General features: G+C 32.7%; 1 protein-coding gene across 3 annotated transcripts in view; it reads left to right on the top strand.

Moving 5' to 3' along the window:
- Nucleotides 1-19350, top strand: part of CCDC171 (coiled-coil domain containing 171) — a 451802-nt gene that overhangs the window by 118873 nt on the left and 313579 nt on the right. For all 3 annotated transcript variants that reach the window (XM_051987110.1, XM_051987103.1, XM_051987118.1), the window contains 2 exons: nucleotides 854-1014; nucleotides 18514-18652. In XM_051987110.1, coding sequence (XP_051843070.1) covers nucleotides 854-1014; nucleotides 18514-18652 — 300 coding nt within the window. The remainder of the gene's footprint in view (nucleotides 1-853; nucleotides 1015-18513; nucleotides 18653-19350) is intronic.

The raw sequence follows: 19350 nt of genomic DNA, 5'->3' as shown, positions 1-19350 counted from the left end.
ATATAGTTTTTCTTTTATATTTAAGAATAACTTTACCGTGCTTTGGTATTTCCAGTAGAAAAAATTTCCTAGTGTTCCATTTTGATTTTCTAGGATTAGACTGGTTTAAAAGAAAGCAATTAAAAAAAAATGGTTGTTAATTCAACAAAATCAAAATGGAAATTCCCCTGCAAATTGAAGAAGTATTTATTTTTTCTGATCTTCTAGCTGTAGAATATTTTTTATAATCATTTAAAGTAGTTAAAAAAAAAAAAACTTGAGATCTTTTAAGTCAACTGCAGAAATTTCTTAAGGGTTTGTAAAGATAGGTACTAAGGGTTATATCTTTATTGATGAATTATTTTTTATTTTCATGATGTGAAAAAGAAACATTAGATTGGATTACTATACTAACATTAAAGTCTGTATCACTGCTAAGAAGCTATATGACCGCAGCCTTTTACTCTTCACGATACAATTAATTCCCCCTCTTTGTTGTTATTGTTATCATCATCATTATTAATAATACTAGTAATAATAACAGTAAACCAAATATAGTAAGAATTGAAAGGGAAGTTATTTTCTGTTTACTTTTTTTTTTTTTAATGAGGTAATTGGGCTGAGGTGATTTTTCCCAAGGTCACACAGCCAGGACATGTTAAATGTCTGAAACTAGATTTGAACTCAGATCCCACCTACTTGCCCCGATGTTTACATTTTCCTTTAGAAAACAAACTAGAAAGCAAGGTGTATTGGGGTGCTTTATTGTTTATGGCAACAATAACTTATTGTTGAAAATGTATTCTGCTTGATTTATGTTTTATGATAGCTTTTCTTGGCTATCTTTAATTGTTTTTTTTATATCACTTGGTAGTTACGAATTCGAGATCTTGAAGGGGCCTTGCAAGTAGAAAAGGCAAGCCAAGCAGAAGCTGTGGCTGATTTGGAAATGATCAAGAATGAATTCAAAGAAGTTGAAAGTGCCTATGAGCGAGAAAAACATAATTCACAAGAAACTTTTGCAAAACTCAAACTGTAAGTTATTTTATAAAGTTTATTATAAAGATTTTCTGAAACAAGCTGAAGTTTAATTGTATTGTTCTTCCTGACAAAGTTCTCATTAATGTAAATAAAAGACTGTATAAACCAGAACAGTAATTTACTACCTACTCCTTCTGTATTATATATTTTTTAATGTTCAAAGCCTCATGTGTCAACTAGGCAAAATGTAATTGTAAGCTTCAAATTCATGTTTTTTGTGTTATGATATTAATTGCATTAAGCATTTTCACAGAAAAGTACCACTTTGAGAGGATTCTGGGAAGATGGCAAAGGAAGTCAGAAAATTCTAAGCTCCCATATTTCCTTCACAAACAAGACAAATAATACCTCAAGGTGAATATGAAGCAGCAAAAATAAGCAAGAGTTTTTCTCCTGGGACAAATTGAGAAGATGAGTAGAAACATCCCAGGATGTATTAGCTGAGCCAGTCTGACTGTGCTAAAATAGCAAGGGAAGCTCTGGGAGAATTGTATTTGGAGGTAGCCTTGGCCATAGGAATTTTCACTTGCTGGACAGTGTGGGGAGTTGGGCATCAGAGTGGGGGAAGATGGAGGGAACCTCTGCTGGCAAGGGATGCCAGGCCCAGCTGTGCGGCCAAGTTGGGGCCCTGGGTGAGAAGGAATCAGAACACGCCTGATGGCTGCAGAAGCAGGGCAGAAGTTTGGCATTGAGGCAGCTGGCTGTGGGCACATGGAGGAGTGCTAAGTTCTTGGGTTTGGCTCCAAGCTACAGGGGAGAACGGAGGATGATAGCCACTGGAAGATTCTCAGGAAGCTAGTGTGTTGGGGAAGCTTGCTGTGGCTTAGAGTACAAAGGTGGGGCCTGGGACACAACTCAAAAAGTACCAAAGTTGTCTGTGGCCAGAGAGGCACCGTTCCCCCACACCCCAGTATGAGAGGGGATTATCACATAAGCTACTATAAATAGGACAAAACAAAAATGAGCAGGCAAAAGAAACCCAAGCATAGAAAGTTAGTACAGGAATAGGGAAGACCTGGGTTCATCTTCAGAGGAGTATAGGGAAGCAAAAAAGCACCACTCCTATCCCAAAGAGTAGTGTCAAGTGGTCATCTGCCCAAAAAGAATTTATTAAAGAACCCCCAAAAAAACTGAAAATCAAATAAGAGAGATTGAAGAAAATTTAAAAATCTGATTAATTCAAGAAAAACAAGAAATTTTTGAAAAGAAAGTCAACCATGTGGACAAGGAAATCCAGAATCTTAAGAAAACTACTTGAGAATTAGAATTGGGCAAGGGGAAGCCAGTGAAATTTATAAGAGACCAAAAAATAAAAAAAATATAAAGATTGAAAAGATAGAAGAAGAGGTGAAACATCTTTTAAGAAAAAACTGATCTGGAGAACAGATCAAGAAGAGAAAATAATAACTGGACTACATGAAAACTACAAGCAAAAAAAAAGAATCTTGGCACAGTAATACAAGAAATAATTAAAGGAAATTGTAATGCACTAATCAATAAAAATTGTCATGAAGTGAACAAGAAAGGGAAAGTTAGAATAAGATAGGGGAAAAAACTCACTGATCACTATCTCTAAGAGATCCTAAAAGGAAACCTATAGAAGTATCATAGTCAAATTCTGAAATCTCCAGGTTAAGGAGAAAATTTGAGCACAAGGATGAAACAATTCAAATTGTTTTTGCCACAGTTAGAATTATATAAGATTCAGCAGTGGCCACACTAAAAGACTGCAGGTTTTAGGACATATATCAAAGAACAAAAGAAGTGGGATTATGGCTGAAAATATTATACCCAGCAAAATTCATTATAATCCTGAACAACAAAAAAAGGATATTCAGTGTGTTGTCAGATATAGAGGATTTTGTTGACGTACAATATTTATAGGTAAACACCAAAAAGGGATTCAATAAGTATAAATTGTTTCCTTTTCATATGCAGAAATGTAAACAATATGTCTAAGATTATCATTAGTAATTGGGTATTTTGAAAAAAAAGATTGGGTAGAACTGTGATAAGATTCTAAAAAAGAAAAATTGTAAGTAAAGGCAAAAAGAGTAATTAACTCATATGTATGAGATACAGTAAGAAAAACTGACACAGAGGTATTAGATGGGGGAGGAGAGCTGGTAGTTCTGTATTTCTACTTTCATTGGGAAGGGGTTAAAGAGGGAATAATACATATATATCTTTTTTATATAATAATAGCTTTTTATTTTTCAAAATAAATGCAAAGGTATTTTTCAACCTTCACTCTTGCAAAACCTTGTGTTCCAAATTTTTTACCTCTCTCTCTGCTTCCCTCCTCCCCTAGACAGCAAGCAATCCATTGTAGATTAAACATGTGCAATTCTTCTAAATATATTTCCACATTTATTATGCTGATCAAGAAAAATCAGATCATAAAGGAAAAAAAAATGAGAAAGAAAATAAACAAGCAAGCAATCAACAACAGCAAAAAAAGGTGGAAGTATTGTGTTGTGATCTACATTCAATCCCTATAGTCCACTTGGGATTCAGATGGTTGTTTCCATCACAAGTCTATTGGAGTTGGCCCGAATCACCTTATTGTTGAAATGAGTTGATCATTGTATAATTTTCTTGTTGCCACTGTGCCCAATGAATGTTCTCTTGGTTCTGCTCACTTCACTTAGCATCAATTCATGTGAGTCTCTCCAGACCTTTCTGAAATCATTCTGCTGATCGTTTCTTATAGAACAATAATATTCCATAACATTCATTTATCATAACTTATTCAGTCATTCTCCAAATGATGGGCATCCACTCAGTTTTCAATTCCTTATCAGGAGTAGAATTTGTTGTGTAAAACAAAAGGGGTAGTAATCATGATTTTAGACAAAGGCAAAGCTAAAATAGATTTAATCAAAAGAGAAAATAGGGAAGCTATACCATATTATTAGTCATATTAATCTACATTTTTAAAGACTATTTAAAATAACTAGACAATATAACGTTGGAATATTGCTGTGGTGTAGGAAATGATGAGCTGATAGATTGAGAAAAATATGCAAAGACTTATATGAAGGAAGATACTATCTACCATCATAGAAAACAGGACAAGTGGAAATAAGTATAATTCAGTTTTACATGTATGTATATGAATGTATATGAATATATATGTGAAAGATTATGGATATCTAAATGCATCTATGTGTGTATGGGGCTGTGTATGTATGGATGTATGTGTATTTATATCTAAATGTAGCCTTTAGGGGAAGGGAGAGGAGGGAAGGGTGAAAAAATAAAATAAAAAATGTCCAAAAGACAACAAACAAAAACCTATGAGGAAGCAAAGATGGATAGCTCTGAATATGTTGTGTAGACTTTGTGTTATAGGCTTTCTTAAAATAGAAATTAGTTTCTTTACAAAACGGGTTGCTACAAGAGAATCTTCTCTTATGTTCTGCTTTTTATATGGCAATGTTTTTTTTCCCCCTTTTTCTCATTTTGTATTTTAGTTTAAAATAAACAAAGAAAAGTATCACTTTGCCATTAAATTCTTACTGACTACCAAAAATTGATCAATCTTGCTTTTTATAGTATTTTTGACTATTAATTTTAAAGAACAGTCATTCTCAATGATTATTTTTTGATGCTAAGACTAAGAATGTAATAATATATGTAATATAACAATATAAATATTGTTAGTATTGCTATCTTTAAGCTACCTGAACGCCAACTTTATTGCTTTTTTTTTTTTTTAAGTGTTCTTTTCAAGGTCTTAAATGTTAAATTCAAACTTTTTCTTCTTCCTGTTCTTCCTTGTCTTCTCCATTATCTTTAATTCTAATGACTACTGTCTCCTGGATGTGTTTCCTTATTTTTGTTATAAACACTGTTCTCTTCTGCTTTTCCCTTATTTCTTTTACTTGTTTCTTTGGTGATTTTCTTCTCCTTAACATCCATGGGCATTCCTCAAGACTTAGCCTTTTTCACTCTTTTTTCTCCCTGAGAATTAAGAAATTTTCTATTATCTGGTTTTGGAAAAGGTAGAACTTTACATTCTTTTCTAAATTATTGATGATATAATTTAAAAAAATATTTATCTAAATATTAGATTTTATCTTTTTTGGGATTTAAAATCTAATATTTAGATAAATCTGGGCTAATGCCATTTTCCACCAAACTCTTATACTGTTTTCAATTGCTATAGATGACTTAGAGAATAGACTGCTGAGCTTGGAGTTTGGAAGATCTGAGTTCAAATATGATCTTGGATCCTTCCTAGCTGGGTCACCTTGAATAAGCCATTTAATCTCTGTTTTTCTGTTTCCTCATTTGTAAAATGGGGAGTTATAATAGTACTCCCTCCATAGTTGTTGTGAACATCAAATGAGACAGTTTTTGTACAAGCACACAGTATTTGACATATAGTAAACTTTTTATAAATGCTAGCTTTAATTATAATTATATATTGTTATTATTATATAGTTTTTCATTTATTTTATTTAAATGTATTTGTTCCCCAGTATGTTCCTGTCTTTGTTTTATTGATCATTATTCTTAATTTTGCTTACATAATAATCTGTTTTTCTGATCAGTTTTTCAATGGGTCTGTCAGTATATCACTAGAATTACTTATTCCAGAGGTATACATTATTATCCATTCTCTTATGTTAAATATTGTATAACTCTTCAGATCCAGTTCAGCTTAACTATTTTCTATTTATTTCTATTTCTATGTGCTGTACTCATTGCTCATCTGCATTGTCTGCCCAAGCATGAGCTGCTGGACCAGGTCAAGGAACTTTTTAAATTCAAGCTCATATAATATTCTAGCCCAGGAGTTGGCAAATTCTGTTCCTTGAGCCAACTCTTGCCTGCCGACTAATTTTTTGTGGCTTGTGAACCGAGAATTCTTTTTATATTTTTAAATACAAAAACCTTTCTCAATTCAACAAATAAGCAGATTTGATTTGGACCTCTGACTATAGTTTGCTGACCTACTCTAGTTGACAAGCATTCTTAATCAACATGATTTTTTTTCTGTGTGGATTATTAGATTGAATTATTTCAAATGGTTCATTATTTTTGAGCATTTTTACTATGCATTGAATATCCTTTTTGAAAATTGGCATACATGTTTGTTGATCATACCTATCTTTGTTTTTATACCTTGCTTGATATTAATAACTGAAAATTTAAGACATTTATTCCTATCATTGTTATTAAGAAATTGTGTGTGATTATGTAAAATATGCATGGCAAATATTTTGTTGAAAGAGCTTTTATGACTTGTTTTGCTTTCTTTGCTAGAACAAAATTCATTTTTATAATCAATTAACACAATGGAATATTATATATTTTCTGCCTTTTAAATGATATTTATGTGACCAGAAAGATGTATTCTTTTGTATCCTATTATTTTCAAGTGTCTGGCTTTTTCTTTCTTGTATTTTCTCCAAGGATATTCCAAGGATAAAAATTCAGATGATTTTTAAAAACAATTTGAAGAGCTGAAAATGTATGGTTATAGCTTAGTAATTATTAATACCCAATTATATTTAGTTGTAATTCTATATTTGATATGTTATTTTCTCCATTTTGTAATATCATCCCCTCTTTTAGAGAGATTTAGAATCATTTACTCACTGCCCTCATAATTGTGTCCCCTTCAACTCAAATCTTCTCTTATACATACATGGTTTTTTTATAATTACTCTTGTAATCTTTTCTTTTCTTTGGTGTCATTTCTGTTTTAATGTGAAACACAGAGAAATTAAATATTTATTGGGCTACATTGAAGTCTGTAACACTCCAGAATATATTCCCAGTCAGAATATAATATGGGAAATATTTAAAAAATAAAAATACAATGTTAATATGTTTTTAAGACACTTTTAAGATAGAGATCCATATATATGGATGATTTTCTTTCTATTTGAGCTTCACAATACTGATGTAGCTTCTTGAGATTTTGAAGTTAGAATTCAAATATAGGGACACTGAAATCCCAAAATTATTAAAGAAGAGTTTGTTATAGACATGTTGATTGATTTTTACCCCCATTTTTTCAACTTTAATTTTCATCTTTAAATACTTTGGTGGTAGTTTCAATTGGTTGTCATACAGAAGTCTTATGCAAATTCATTTTTGTTACTATCTTATGAGTTCATATGCTCTTTTGAATTTTTTTTTCTTTTTTTTCTGAGGCAGTTGAGGAGTTAAGTTACTTGCTCAGGGTCAACAGCTAGGAAGTATTTCTGAGACCAGATTTGAACCAAGAAAGATCCTTCTGACTTTAGGACTGGGCTCTACCCACTGTACCACCTAAATGCCTCTATATTGAAATTTCGAATGTTTGAAAGCAAGAATTAAGCATTTCAAGTATTTTTCAAAGTCCTTTTGTCTTTGTTATACTGTTGATTGCTCTGTACTTGAATGAAGAGAAGAAATGATTGTTTATATCACTGTCTTTTTGTCTTTGTTATACTGTTAATTGCTCTGTACTTCTTGAATGAAGAGAAGAAATGATGGTTGTTTATATCACTATCTTTTCTTTTATTCATTTACCATTTGAATAAAATCTTTCTCAAAATATATCAGTTTGGAAGTATATTAGGTGCACAATATATTTTCTTCTCATTCTTAAATGTTTTTCTAGTTTCTTGTTGATATTGAACTTTGCCTTTAATATGTCAATGGAATAAATTTACATTGCTATCTGATTTGGAAATGGGTCCCACGTCAGCAATCTATTATTTCTTCTGTATTGAAATAGTCATTTTCCTTTTTGTGTATAATTTTATTCATTTTTCACCATTCCCAGAATCTTTTGAAATTCTGTTCAGCATTTAACATGATTTATCCTCAAGAAATTTTGATATAGTTTATGTAGCTCTTTTATTTTATAATCCTGAGTCATATTTTCCAATTATTTTTGCCATCTTCCACTGTATTTACCTTTGTATTAGTAGTAAAAGCATTAAAATATATTTTGATTTAATTTGGCATTTTATTGGGTTCTGCATAGATTATTATTATTTTTATTCTATCTTTTTATTGACAGAACATATGCATGGGTAATTTTTACAACATTGTCCCTTGCACTTACTTCTGTTACAACTTTTCCCTTCCCTCCCTCCATCCCCTCCCCTAGATAGCAGGCAGTCTCATACTTGTTAAACATGTTAAAGTATATCTTAGATACAATATATGTGTGCAGTTTCGTACAGTTCTCTTGTTGCACAAGAAAAATTGATTTCAGAAGGTAAAAATAACCTGGGAAGAAAAACAAAAATGCAAATAGTCCACATTGATTTCCCAGTGTTCCTTCCCTGGGTGTAGCTGATTCTGTGGATCACTGATCAATTGAAACTGAATTGGATGTTCTCTTTGTTGAAGAAATCCACTTTCATCAGAATACATCCTCATACAGTGTTGTTTTTGAAGTGTATAATGATCTCCTGGTTCTGCTAATTTCACTCAGCATCAGTTCATATAAGTCTCTCCAAGCCTCCCTGTATTCATTCTGCTGGTCATTTCTTATAAAACAATATAATATTCCATAACTTTCATATACCACAATTTACCCAGCCATTCTCCAATTGATGGGCATCCATTCATTTTCCAGTTTCTAGCCACTAAAAAAAGGCTGCCACAAACATTTTGGCACATATAGATCTCTTTCCCTTCTGTAGTATCTTTTTGGGAAATAAGCCCAGTAGAAAACACTGCTGGGTCAAAGGGTATGCACAATTTGATAACTTTTTGAGCATAATTCCAAATCTGCATAGATTATTTGCCATTTCTGGTTTTCTTTAGTTGAGTTTAAGTGCATAAGTTGCACTTAAAACATTGTAATTCTTTTTGTTCATTCTTATGAAGTAACTTTTATGTTTTTTTTTCATTTAGACATATTAACTAACCTTCATTTGATTTATTGTAAAGAAACTCTAGATCATAGTTTCATATATTGTTTTATTTACAGTGAAAATGGTATTCTGTTACTGAGGGCCCATACTCAAAAAAAAAAAAGCTAAATAATCTGTCAGCTGATTGCTTTTATGACATAGTCTTCAAGAACCTAATGTCATCTCTCTACTATTTAAGATGATATTCATGGTGGATTATTAGATAATTTTGATAATGCCTTATAATATAATTTGAGATTTATTTTTAACCATTTCTCCCTTCTTACTTGATTATTTTTCTTCTTTTATATTTTCATATAAATTTAGTTCTTATTTTTTCTAGTTTTATAAAGTTTCCTATTGGAACCCTGTTTGCTACAGTGTTAAATTTATAGATTAGTTTGGCTAAGAACATTGAGTATTCTTCCTGTTATTGTTATTCCTTTATCTACTTTGCCTGTAGCAGAATCCTCCAGATTTCTTTATCTCTATTATTCCTCTGATTTTTCAGTTCCTTTTTAGGTATCTTATCTTCCTTAAATGGATTGTAAGTTGCTTTATCTACATTAAAAACTCCTTTTAGATAGACTTCTAAAAGTTCTTATTTTTGTATAGTTAAATCTTGTTAATTCAGTTGTCATTTCTTTTAGAAATTTATACATTTGGACTGCTTGCCATCTGGGGGAGGGGTTGGAGGGAGGGAGGGGAAAAGTTGCTTAAGCATAGGGGCTATTTTTCTTTTTGATTATCCCAAGGGCTTAGCACAGTACCTGGAACTTAATAAGTGCTTTATCTATCTACCTATCTAATTATGTAATTAACTAAAAAGTATTGACTGAAGTCAGAAGAATGGGGTTCCCATTTTACACACTTAGTTCTTATGTCACCTTGGTGAAATAGTTTTAATCTCCTTGGTTATTTTATATTAACAAATAATGAGGCAGGCTTCTGAGGTTCCTTCAAGCTCTGTATATCTGATTTGGTGACCTAACAAAGGATGATAAGACTAGATTTACCTGAAGTCTTAAGAAATCAAACACAAATGTTAAATTGAAAAAGAAGAATATGAAATTGCTTATGTGTATTCCTCAAATAATGTACTATCCAGTCTGTAGTGTAACTTCTACAGTTATAGTATAGAAAAGAAGGAGCCTTATTTGCTTATTTGCATTGCTGAAACCCATGATTAGACCATGGCTGTAAAATGTTATTCTAAAGAAGTTTAAATAAAATGGGGTGGAGCTGGGGTATAAAACATTGCATAGCCAAAAGATATACTTATATCAGATAATAAGACAACCAGCTAGGGAAAGCATAGTAAAGAATATTTGTATAAGGATCAGTGGAAGTAGAAACAGAAGTAATATTGATAGTATTGGAATGTGTTACAAACGACCTGGACAGAAAGAGGAAATAGATGAACAATTCAAGAAACATATTACAAGCTAGGCATGGAGGCATAAAATGGTAGGGGGATTTTAATTATCTGGACATCTGCTGGAGCTTTCTCTCTGCCAAAGTAGAATAGCTAACAATTTCATGATTTTATATATCGCTAATTCCACCCTTTAAAAAGTAAAGCAACCAACAAACAGGAATTCTATTCTGGATGATAACTTGGAAAAAAAATTTACTATGTCATGTTGCAATTTGTATTAGTGAAGTGGAGGAAGTCAGCTCAGATTGATCATAATCCCTCAAGAATAGCATTCTATAGTTATAAAGAATAGAAATTCTTTTTTTTTTTTTTAACTTTTTATTGATAGAATCCATGCCAGGATAATTTTTTACAGCATTATCCCTTGCACTCACTTCTGTTCTGATTTTCCCCTCCCTCCCTTCCTCCTTCCCCTCTCTCAGATGGCAAGCAGTCCTTTACATGTTGAATAGATTACAGTATATCCTAGGTACAATATATGTGTGCAGAACCGAACAGTTCTCTTGTTGCACAGGGAGAATTGGATTCAGAAGGTAGAAATAACCCGGGAAGAAAAACAAAAATGCAAGCAGTTTATATTCATTTCCCAGTGTTCTTTCTTTGCGTGTAGCTGCTTCTGTCCATCATTGATCAATTGAAACTAAATTAGCTCTCTTTCTCGAAGAGATCCACTTCCATCAGAATATATCAAGAATAGAAATTCTTGTGAGCAGGGGGAAAAAAAAGGAATTGTGGCAATTAACTATTTGTGGTGGCAAAAGTCACGTAACCCAACTTGCTCAACTGAATGAATGCAATCTCAGATAACAGAAGATGACTACAAGAAAATTGTGCTGTCTTGTGAGAATAGTGTTAGAAATGCAAAGAAAGCTAATGATGAGGAAAAAAACCTTTAAAGTCTATTCAGAAAAAAAGAAAGTCTGTGATTGTTATGTGGGATGCAAAGGATGATAAATGCTGAGGGATGGAAGGCGGGGCCATGCTATTCCTATTTTGCTTCTTTCTCTCTCTCTCTTTTTTTTTTTCTACCAATGAGAAGGATTTCTGACTTCAGAGGGAGACAGTTGCAACAGGCAATTTATATTTGTGTTAAATAGGAAGATAAATCAAGAAACGGAGCACTTCCTTGCTCTTAATTCAAGTCTCTTGGCCCAAATGAACCACATTTCCAAATACCGAGAGCTCTGGCATTTGTAGTGCTGAATTGTACTGCTAGTAATCTTTCAGAAATAATAAAGTGAATCAGAGAAGGACAAAAATCCTGAATTTTCAAAAAAGGGGAGATGCATGGACCAGGGACCTGGGAGCTCTACTTTAATTAGTGGGAAAGTTCCAGGATCAATGGGATAGTTATAGAATATCTAAAAGAGAAGTGGCAGTACAGAGCCAACATAGATTCTTTTAGAATGAGTTATTTTATATTAGTATTATTTCTTTTTCTTTTATTTTAGATAGTTTCTAAACTTTTGGTAGGTCATGGGAAGATATAGATGCAATTTAAGTTCTTCATTACTATTCTTGTGGACATGATGGAGAGATATAGGTGAGGTGATACTACTAGTTGGAATTAAAATTGGTTGAATGACCAAATCCAAAAAAATTTTCATTAATTATTACCACTTGTAACCCAGATCTAGAAACAATTAAAACTATATATAATATCATAATAGTGTATCTAACTTTTAACTTTCAAATCTTCACATTTCCTAACCGAAAGGAAAAAAGTATGTTTTAACATTAGACAGCTAGTGTTGGTCAGGCTCAGTGATCCTACTGCCATTTGAGAAGAAAAGCTAGTTATTGGCTCTTGACATATCGTAAAAGAGCTATGGGAGGTAGCTGCAGAGATTATCATGCACTTCATTGAGTTGCTGGAAAGTTATGTTGTCATTCAGTTTTGACTAACAATCTAAAGTACAAGCTAAAACTAAATCTGTAAGGTTGGGCATAAGTTCATTCCAGGATTTTGCTGGATGTGGAGTGATGTTTAATGATAAGAAATAGCCCCTATGATCTAAACTAGGAGTAGCAGTGGACAGTTGGCAGCATTGCTTCAGGTACTTCTCTTCAATGTGGTATGCATTTTTTCCCTTTTCCCCCTTATTTGGAAGACCAGCTGTGCTGATTTGTCCAGATTGAGCTGCCAACCCCAAGCTGCCAGTGGTCATCACTTCTCCCAGGGCCTCTTTGTTCCTGGTACACTCTGCCTTTATCATTCCGGCTGGTCTGTGGATCCATTTCACTCAGGCCAGTTGAAGTAGATCAGCAGCATATTTGGGACCCTAGACAGTATTGCTTCCTTAGTTTTCCTAGCACTGAGAATAGTACCTTGTACCGACTAACTCCTTTGCCACATATTTGTTGATTATAACAGTTGGTGTTTTTCATATTCAACAAATAACTGAATGAACAGCCTCCCTAATCTGTGAAATAAACTGAAATGAATGCCACCTCAGAGTCAGTCTCTGCAGATATTTCATCACATTTCTAATTTAAACCTTGGAGATGATTTAACTTCTCCATAATTGGTATTTCTCATGTTTGAAAACTAGCAAATGCCTACCCATCCTTATCTTTCTCTGTTTTCCTTTTCCACAATTCCCTCTGTGCTCTGGCACAGCCCCAGCCTTGAATTCCCTTTCATTCTAGAACATATCTCATCTTATGGTGCTCATTAAAACCTATATTTTAGGATATTTGGGATAATGTACTTACAAAGGCTGACTATTCTTTGACACATAGTATCAGGAGGAACAATTTGCATAGTTCCCATTCCTTTTAAACTCTGCTTTTTACTACCTCTACTTACTATCTTTCTCCTTAAAAGTTCACTCCAACCTATCTAGATGTTGTCTCTTTCATTTATTGAATTGCCAATTGCTCCTCTTCTCTTGGTTTGTTCAAATATATAGCTCATAACCTTTCCTCCAACCTCTCTCCATGTTGAACTCACGGCCTCTGTTTCCAGAATACTCCAACCAAGCTAAGGAGTCATCATAAGCTAGGACCTCCTTACCCCCATCATCATGTCTGAATTAAATTTACTTCGGGTGGCAGAGTTTCTTGTTGTGGCTCTAGTTTAATTTCAAGAAAAACTTTTAGAGTTTATTAAAAACATGGAGAATTGACCAAACTGATGATTTGAAATAATTGAATGCCAAAAGTTCAATGGGATACATGTGACTGAAGTAAAAACCTAAAACCTGTGTGAAATTTTGCTAGAAAGTGCTAAAGTTAAAGTTAAATAGAGGATTGCAGGAACCTAACCTTCAGGAACATTGGTTGGGTATCTCTTAACTCTATATTTATGGCAACTTTATAAGCATATCTACTGATGGGGATTGACTACAGAAGAAATAGAAGGCATGGTTCAGAGGGTAAAATTTCAGAAGATAAAATATAAGGAGAGAGAACTAAAGTTAAGGGCTTCTTCTTTGCTACTAAAAATAGGAATTACAAAGACTGAAATTAGTGCATCATTTTTCCTCTCTCCAAATATTTTGGTAATATGACTATATTATCCTATGTATATATTCAATGGGTAATGTTTATATTTCTGATCTTGATGTTTGTCATTTCCACCTATTTTGCACCTATTTTACAATTACTGGTCAGTAATCAAAGAGAAGTATTCTTAGGATTTCTTAGAGATTTTCTTAGATAAAAAGAATTGCTGTCCCCCCCAATCCAGTATTTTGTCTCCTATTTATTCTCTTGGAAAGCTTCACTGCTTACTTTCTTCTAACTCTAAATTCTAAGATTCCTTCAACACTTATCTCAGATACCGCCTCCTATGGCAAGATTTTTCTGACATCAATAGTGTATCATCTAAATGGTCAAAGGATTTGAACAGACAATTTTCAGATGATGAAATTGAAACTATTACCACTCATATGAAAGAGTGTTCCAAATCATTATTGATCAGAGAAATGCAAATTAAGAAACAACTCTGAGATACCACTACACACCTGTCAGATTGGTTAAGATGACAGGAAAAAATAATGATGAATGTTGGAGGGGATGCGGGAAAACTGGGACACTGATGCATTGTTGGTGGAGTTGTGAACGAATCCAACCATTCTGGAGAGCAATCTGGAATTATGCCCAAAAAGTTATCAAACTGTGCATACCTTTTGATCCAGCAGTGTTACTTCTGGGCTTTTATCTCAAAGAGATACTAAAGAAGGGAAAGGGACCAATATGTACAAAAATCTTTGTGGCAGCCCTTTTGTAGTGGCTAGAAACTGGAAAATGAATGGATGCCCATCAATTGGAGAATGGTTGGGTAAATTGTAGTATATGAATGTTATGGAATATTATTGTTCTGTAAGAAATGAATACAGAGAGTCTTGGAGAGACTTACATGAACTGATGCTAAGTGAAATGAGCAGAATCAGGAGATCATTATATACCTCAGCAACGATACTGTATGAGGATGTATTCTGATGGAAGTGGATTTCTTTGACAAAGAGACCTAATTCAGTTTCAATTGATAAATGATGGACAGAAGCAGCTACATCCAAAGAAAGAACACTGGGAAATGAATGTGAACTTTTTGCATTTTTGTTTTTCTTCCCAGGTTATTTTTATCTTCTGAATCCAATTCTCCCTGTGCAACAAGAGAACTGTTTGGTTCTGCAAACATATATTGTATCTAGAATATACTGCAACATATCTAACATATATAGGACTGCTTGCCATCTAGGGGAGGGGGTGGAGAGAGGGAGGGGAAAAATCGGAACAGAAGCGAGTGCAAGGGATAATATTGTAAAAAAAATTACCCTGGCATGGATTCTGTCAATATAAAGTTATTATAAAATAAAATAAAATATATTAAAAAAAATAGTGTATCATCAGGTTTCTCTTGGCCACTACTCCTCTGTGTATGTACATCTTCCTCTGTTTTTTAAGTTTTTTGATGGCATGAATTGCCTTAGTTTCATATATTTATATCTCAGCTATATGCCTGACATATAGCATTTAATATGTGCCTTTTATTCATTCATATCTATCATTTCCATATTATTTAATTTTTTTGTTCTGAACTTAAGAAATACTAAACAAAATAAACATGTACATTATGGAGTAGGAGAGGATTTTATTTTAAACTGTCAATCTATTATGTAGAGCTTACTTTTCTTTTAAAATATATAATAAATTTAACATATAACTCTCAAACAATCCTGCTAGCTTGTTAATCCTTTTGGTCTGTCTTCTGTATTTTTCTCCTTTGGGGGAGAATAATAGATAGAAATATCTTATCCTTAATCCTTCTATTCCATTTCATCTCCCCCTCCAATTGAATAAAAAGAAAACCCAGCCTTAATAATAAATGTGCATCATTGCGAAAACAAATGTTCATGTTGGTCACAACTCCAAATATATGTCTTGTACCTTGAATGCATTACTATTCTCTCAGGAGGGAAGCATTGTTCATCCCTGGTCCTCTGGAGCTGTAGTTGGTTACTACTGATCAACATTTTTAGGAGTGTTCATGTTTTTGTACAAATTGTTTTTCTGGTTCTTTTTATTTCATTCTACGTATTTTCCCCCAAGTATTCTTGGTCTATCTCTTTTGTCATTTCTTACAGCATGATATTATTTATAACATTCATATACCACAATTGTTTAATCATTCCCCAATTGATGGGCACCAGCTTAGCTTCCAGTTCTTTGCCACCACAAATTGAACAATGCTTTTGTACTTAAGTATTTTTCTCTTTAATTTTATTTCTTTAGGATGTAAACCTAGTATATGATTGAACTAAAGGGCATATAGTTTAGTGATTTTGGAGGGCATAGGTCCAAATTGCTTTTCAGAATGACTGGAATTATTGCTCCAACAATGTATTAATATGTCTCTTTTCCCACAGCCCTTCATTTTACTAATTTCCTTTCACAGCCTAATGGATATGAAGTATGAATTTACATTCCTGTGATTATTAATGATTTGAAGCACTTAAAAAATATGGTTGTTGATAGCTTGGATTTTTTCCTAGAAAACAGCCTTCTAATATTATTGGATAGTTTATATGTCAAGGAATAGCTTTTGTTCTTATAAATCAGCTCCTTGAATAACTTGGAAATGAGACCCAGATTGGAGAAACTTGCTGCAAAGCTTCTACCACTTACCCATTTTCTTTCTAATTTTGACTACATTGATTTTATTTGTGCAAAAACTTTTAAAATTTTACGTAATTAAAATTGTTCATTTTATTTTCTGTTATCCTCTCTATCCCTTCTTTGGTCATGAGCAGTTTCTCTATCTATGGTTTTTCACAAGGTGATTTCTTAATTTGCTTTTTAAATTATTATATGACTTTTATCTAATTCATATCTGTTTGGAATTTATCTTGGAATATAATATGAAATACTAGTCTATACGTAATTTCATTCATTCCTGTCATTCTATCAACCAACCATTTAATTTATAAATAAATTAAATATCTATAAAAATACGGAACTACTGGAAAAGTGTACTAATAGCAGAAAGAATTAAGTAAAACCACCTTTAAGAGATACCTCTTGAGTTAAGGAAGCTAGGGATTCAAAAATAGAGTTGAAGAAGTATATCATAGGCATATGTAAAACTGGCATTTCATCTGTGAACACTCAACAGTAGGCCAATTTGACTGGAATAGATTATGATTAAGAATTGGGAAAATAGACTGCTTCTTTATTTTTGTCTTTCTTTGTATGCTTACTGTTTAGGATTGTGCCCCAATTTGGGAACTATTTAATATAACTGTGTGCTGATTGATTTTATTCGTTGATTTGTTAAAGACTATTGTCTTTAACTTGCAACTAGTGAGGTTTGTATTATATTCAGATAGCAAAAGGGGAAGCAGCATGCTCTGACTTATTAGGCAGTAGCACTTGATATCATTAGTTGACTATAAAAGAATTTCCTTTTTTCTTTCTGAGGCAATTGGGGTTAAGTGACTTGCCCAGGGTCACACAGCTAGGAATTATTAAATGTCTGAGACCAGATTTGAAGTCAGGTCCTAATATTGTATGTTCATCAAAAACAATTTGGAGGTCTAACCAATATCACCAAATCTATTTTATTTGTAACCTCAGGCATAGTACAAACATATAATAACATAAGGGGAGATACCATTTCTTTAATTGATTTAGTTTAGAGGCTTTTATTGATTTTTTAAAATAGAATTTCTGCACCTTCTCATCCTTTGTAACAATTGTTGGCACACAAGTTGTAAAGTATCTTTTTGGTGGTCTTTTTGCAAATGTTTGTCATGAGCTCTGCAATAATAAGTTAAGAGGTTGCCTTTTGTTATTATAGTAACATGTTTTTCTTTGTTTTGTTTTTAAACCATTATATTCTGATCCCCCAAATTGGGACTCTGCTGCAAAATTTCTGTTACATTTATCTGAAATCACTCAAATCAAGATTACACAAATACACATATATGCGCACATACTTGCACACACATACACATATGTCTGTATATACTCAATCAGTTATTATTAGCATATGTCTCATACATTTTGTGGATGATTTTCATAAAATTTTAAATTCTAAAGTGGATTTCCTCTTTGAAATAGTATATTTTCACCTCCCTTTCATCATGAGGATGTTTAAAATATAGAGACTATAATATCAGCAGTAGGACAATAGGACAGTAAATCTTTTGGACTCAAAATCATACAAGAAATTCAAAGCTGTCTGTAAATTTCTTTCTGCTTATCTATGCCATTTTACTCTTAATTAGGATGGATGGAGAGTATTTATGTGTGAATTTTTCATATGTTCATATATGAACATTTCATATGTTTGTAATAGAACATAAGTTCTATTAACTTTACTTTATTTGAATATGGCCAACTATGACAATTATTCAGTTTTGCAGAAGCTTCTAAGCTAATATTGTATGTTCATCAAAAACATTTTGGAGGTCTAGCCAATACCACCAAATCTATTTTATTTATAACCTCAGGCATAGTACAAACATATAATAACATAAGGGGAGGTACCATTTCTTTAAAATCTTTCATTTCAGTGTATAGAATCCTTTTTATTAAAAAAAAAAAAGAAAGGTAACTTTAAATGCCTTTGGCATGAAAACATGATATATAGTACATCTGTCAGTTCTGTTAAGGGTGTATAATAGCCATTGACAAAAGTATATTTGAAAAACCTGCTTTGACACTTTACTTTTTCAGATTAGAAAGAGAGTGTTTCTCTAAAAACAAGAAACTAAATGAAGAGATCGAGGAGCAGAAGAAAGTAATTATGGACCTCTCAAAGAGACTTCAGAGTAATGAAAAAAGTTTCAGTGAATTACAGGAAGAACTAGCAATGGTAAGAATAAAAAAAAAAATACCCTATGGTACTTACTTTATTGGGTCAGAAGTTGATGTGTTGTAGAGTTTTTTAATGCCATAAGCTAAAGAGTTTTATGAAAATAACTTTGCTGCATACTGGGATAAAGTTTCAAAATGGTTATCATGGATGTGCTAGCTTAAGTCACATTAATGAATATTATAAATCTCACTAATTTGCTTTCCTTTTGTGGCAGAGGACTAGTATGAAGTAGTGAAATGTCCTAAGGCATGGAATTTTTTTTCAGTTATAGGATAGTTTTTATCTTATTCCACAAGAAATAAAAAAGTTAATACTTTTTAACTGTGTGACCCTGGACAAGTCACTTAACCCCATTTGCCTCAGCAAAAAAAAAAAAAAAAAGAAAAAGAAAAAAGAAAGAAATTTTTAAAAAGTTGTTGAATCATATAAAAAAATATAGAAAATATAGAAAAGATTACCTGCCCATAAACAATCAATACAATTCACCTTCCTTTTTGGTAAATCCTACTCCTTACCAGGATCCCTTTTTATCCTATGTTTTGACATCAGTCTCCTAGCATTGCTCCTCTTGGGAGCAAAGACCATAACCTTTATCTCTCATTGGAAGGCATTCTGTTCAGCAAATTTCAAATCTCTCATTGGAAGGCTAGGTTTCTGAATTCTTGAACTTGGGGAGTCACTTATATTTCAGGGGC

Source organism: Antechinus flavipes, chromosome 1, assembly GCF_016432865.1.
Source record: "Antechinus flavipes isolate AdamAnt ecotype Samford, QLD, Australia chromosome 1, AdamAnt_v2, whole genome shotgun sequence".
Lineage (NCBI taxonomy): Eukaryota > Metazoa > Chordata > Mammalia > Dasyuromorphia > Dasyuridae > Antechinus > Antechinus flavipes.
The sequence above is the reverse complement of the archived record's forward strand: the minus strand, read 5'-3'. Positions and strand labels throughout refer to the sequence as shown.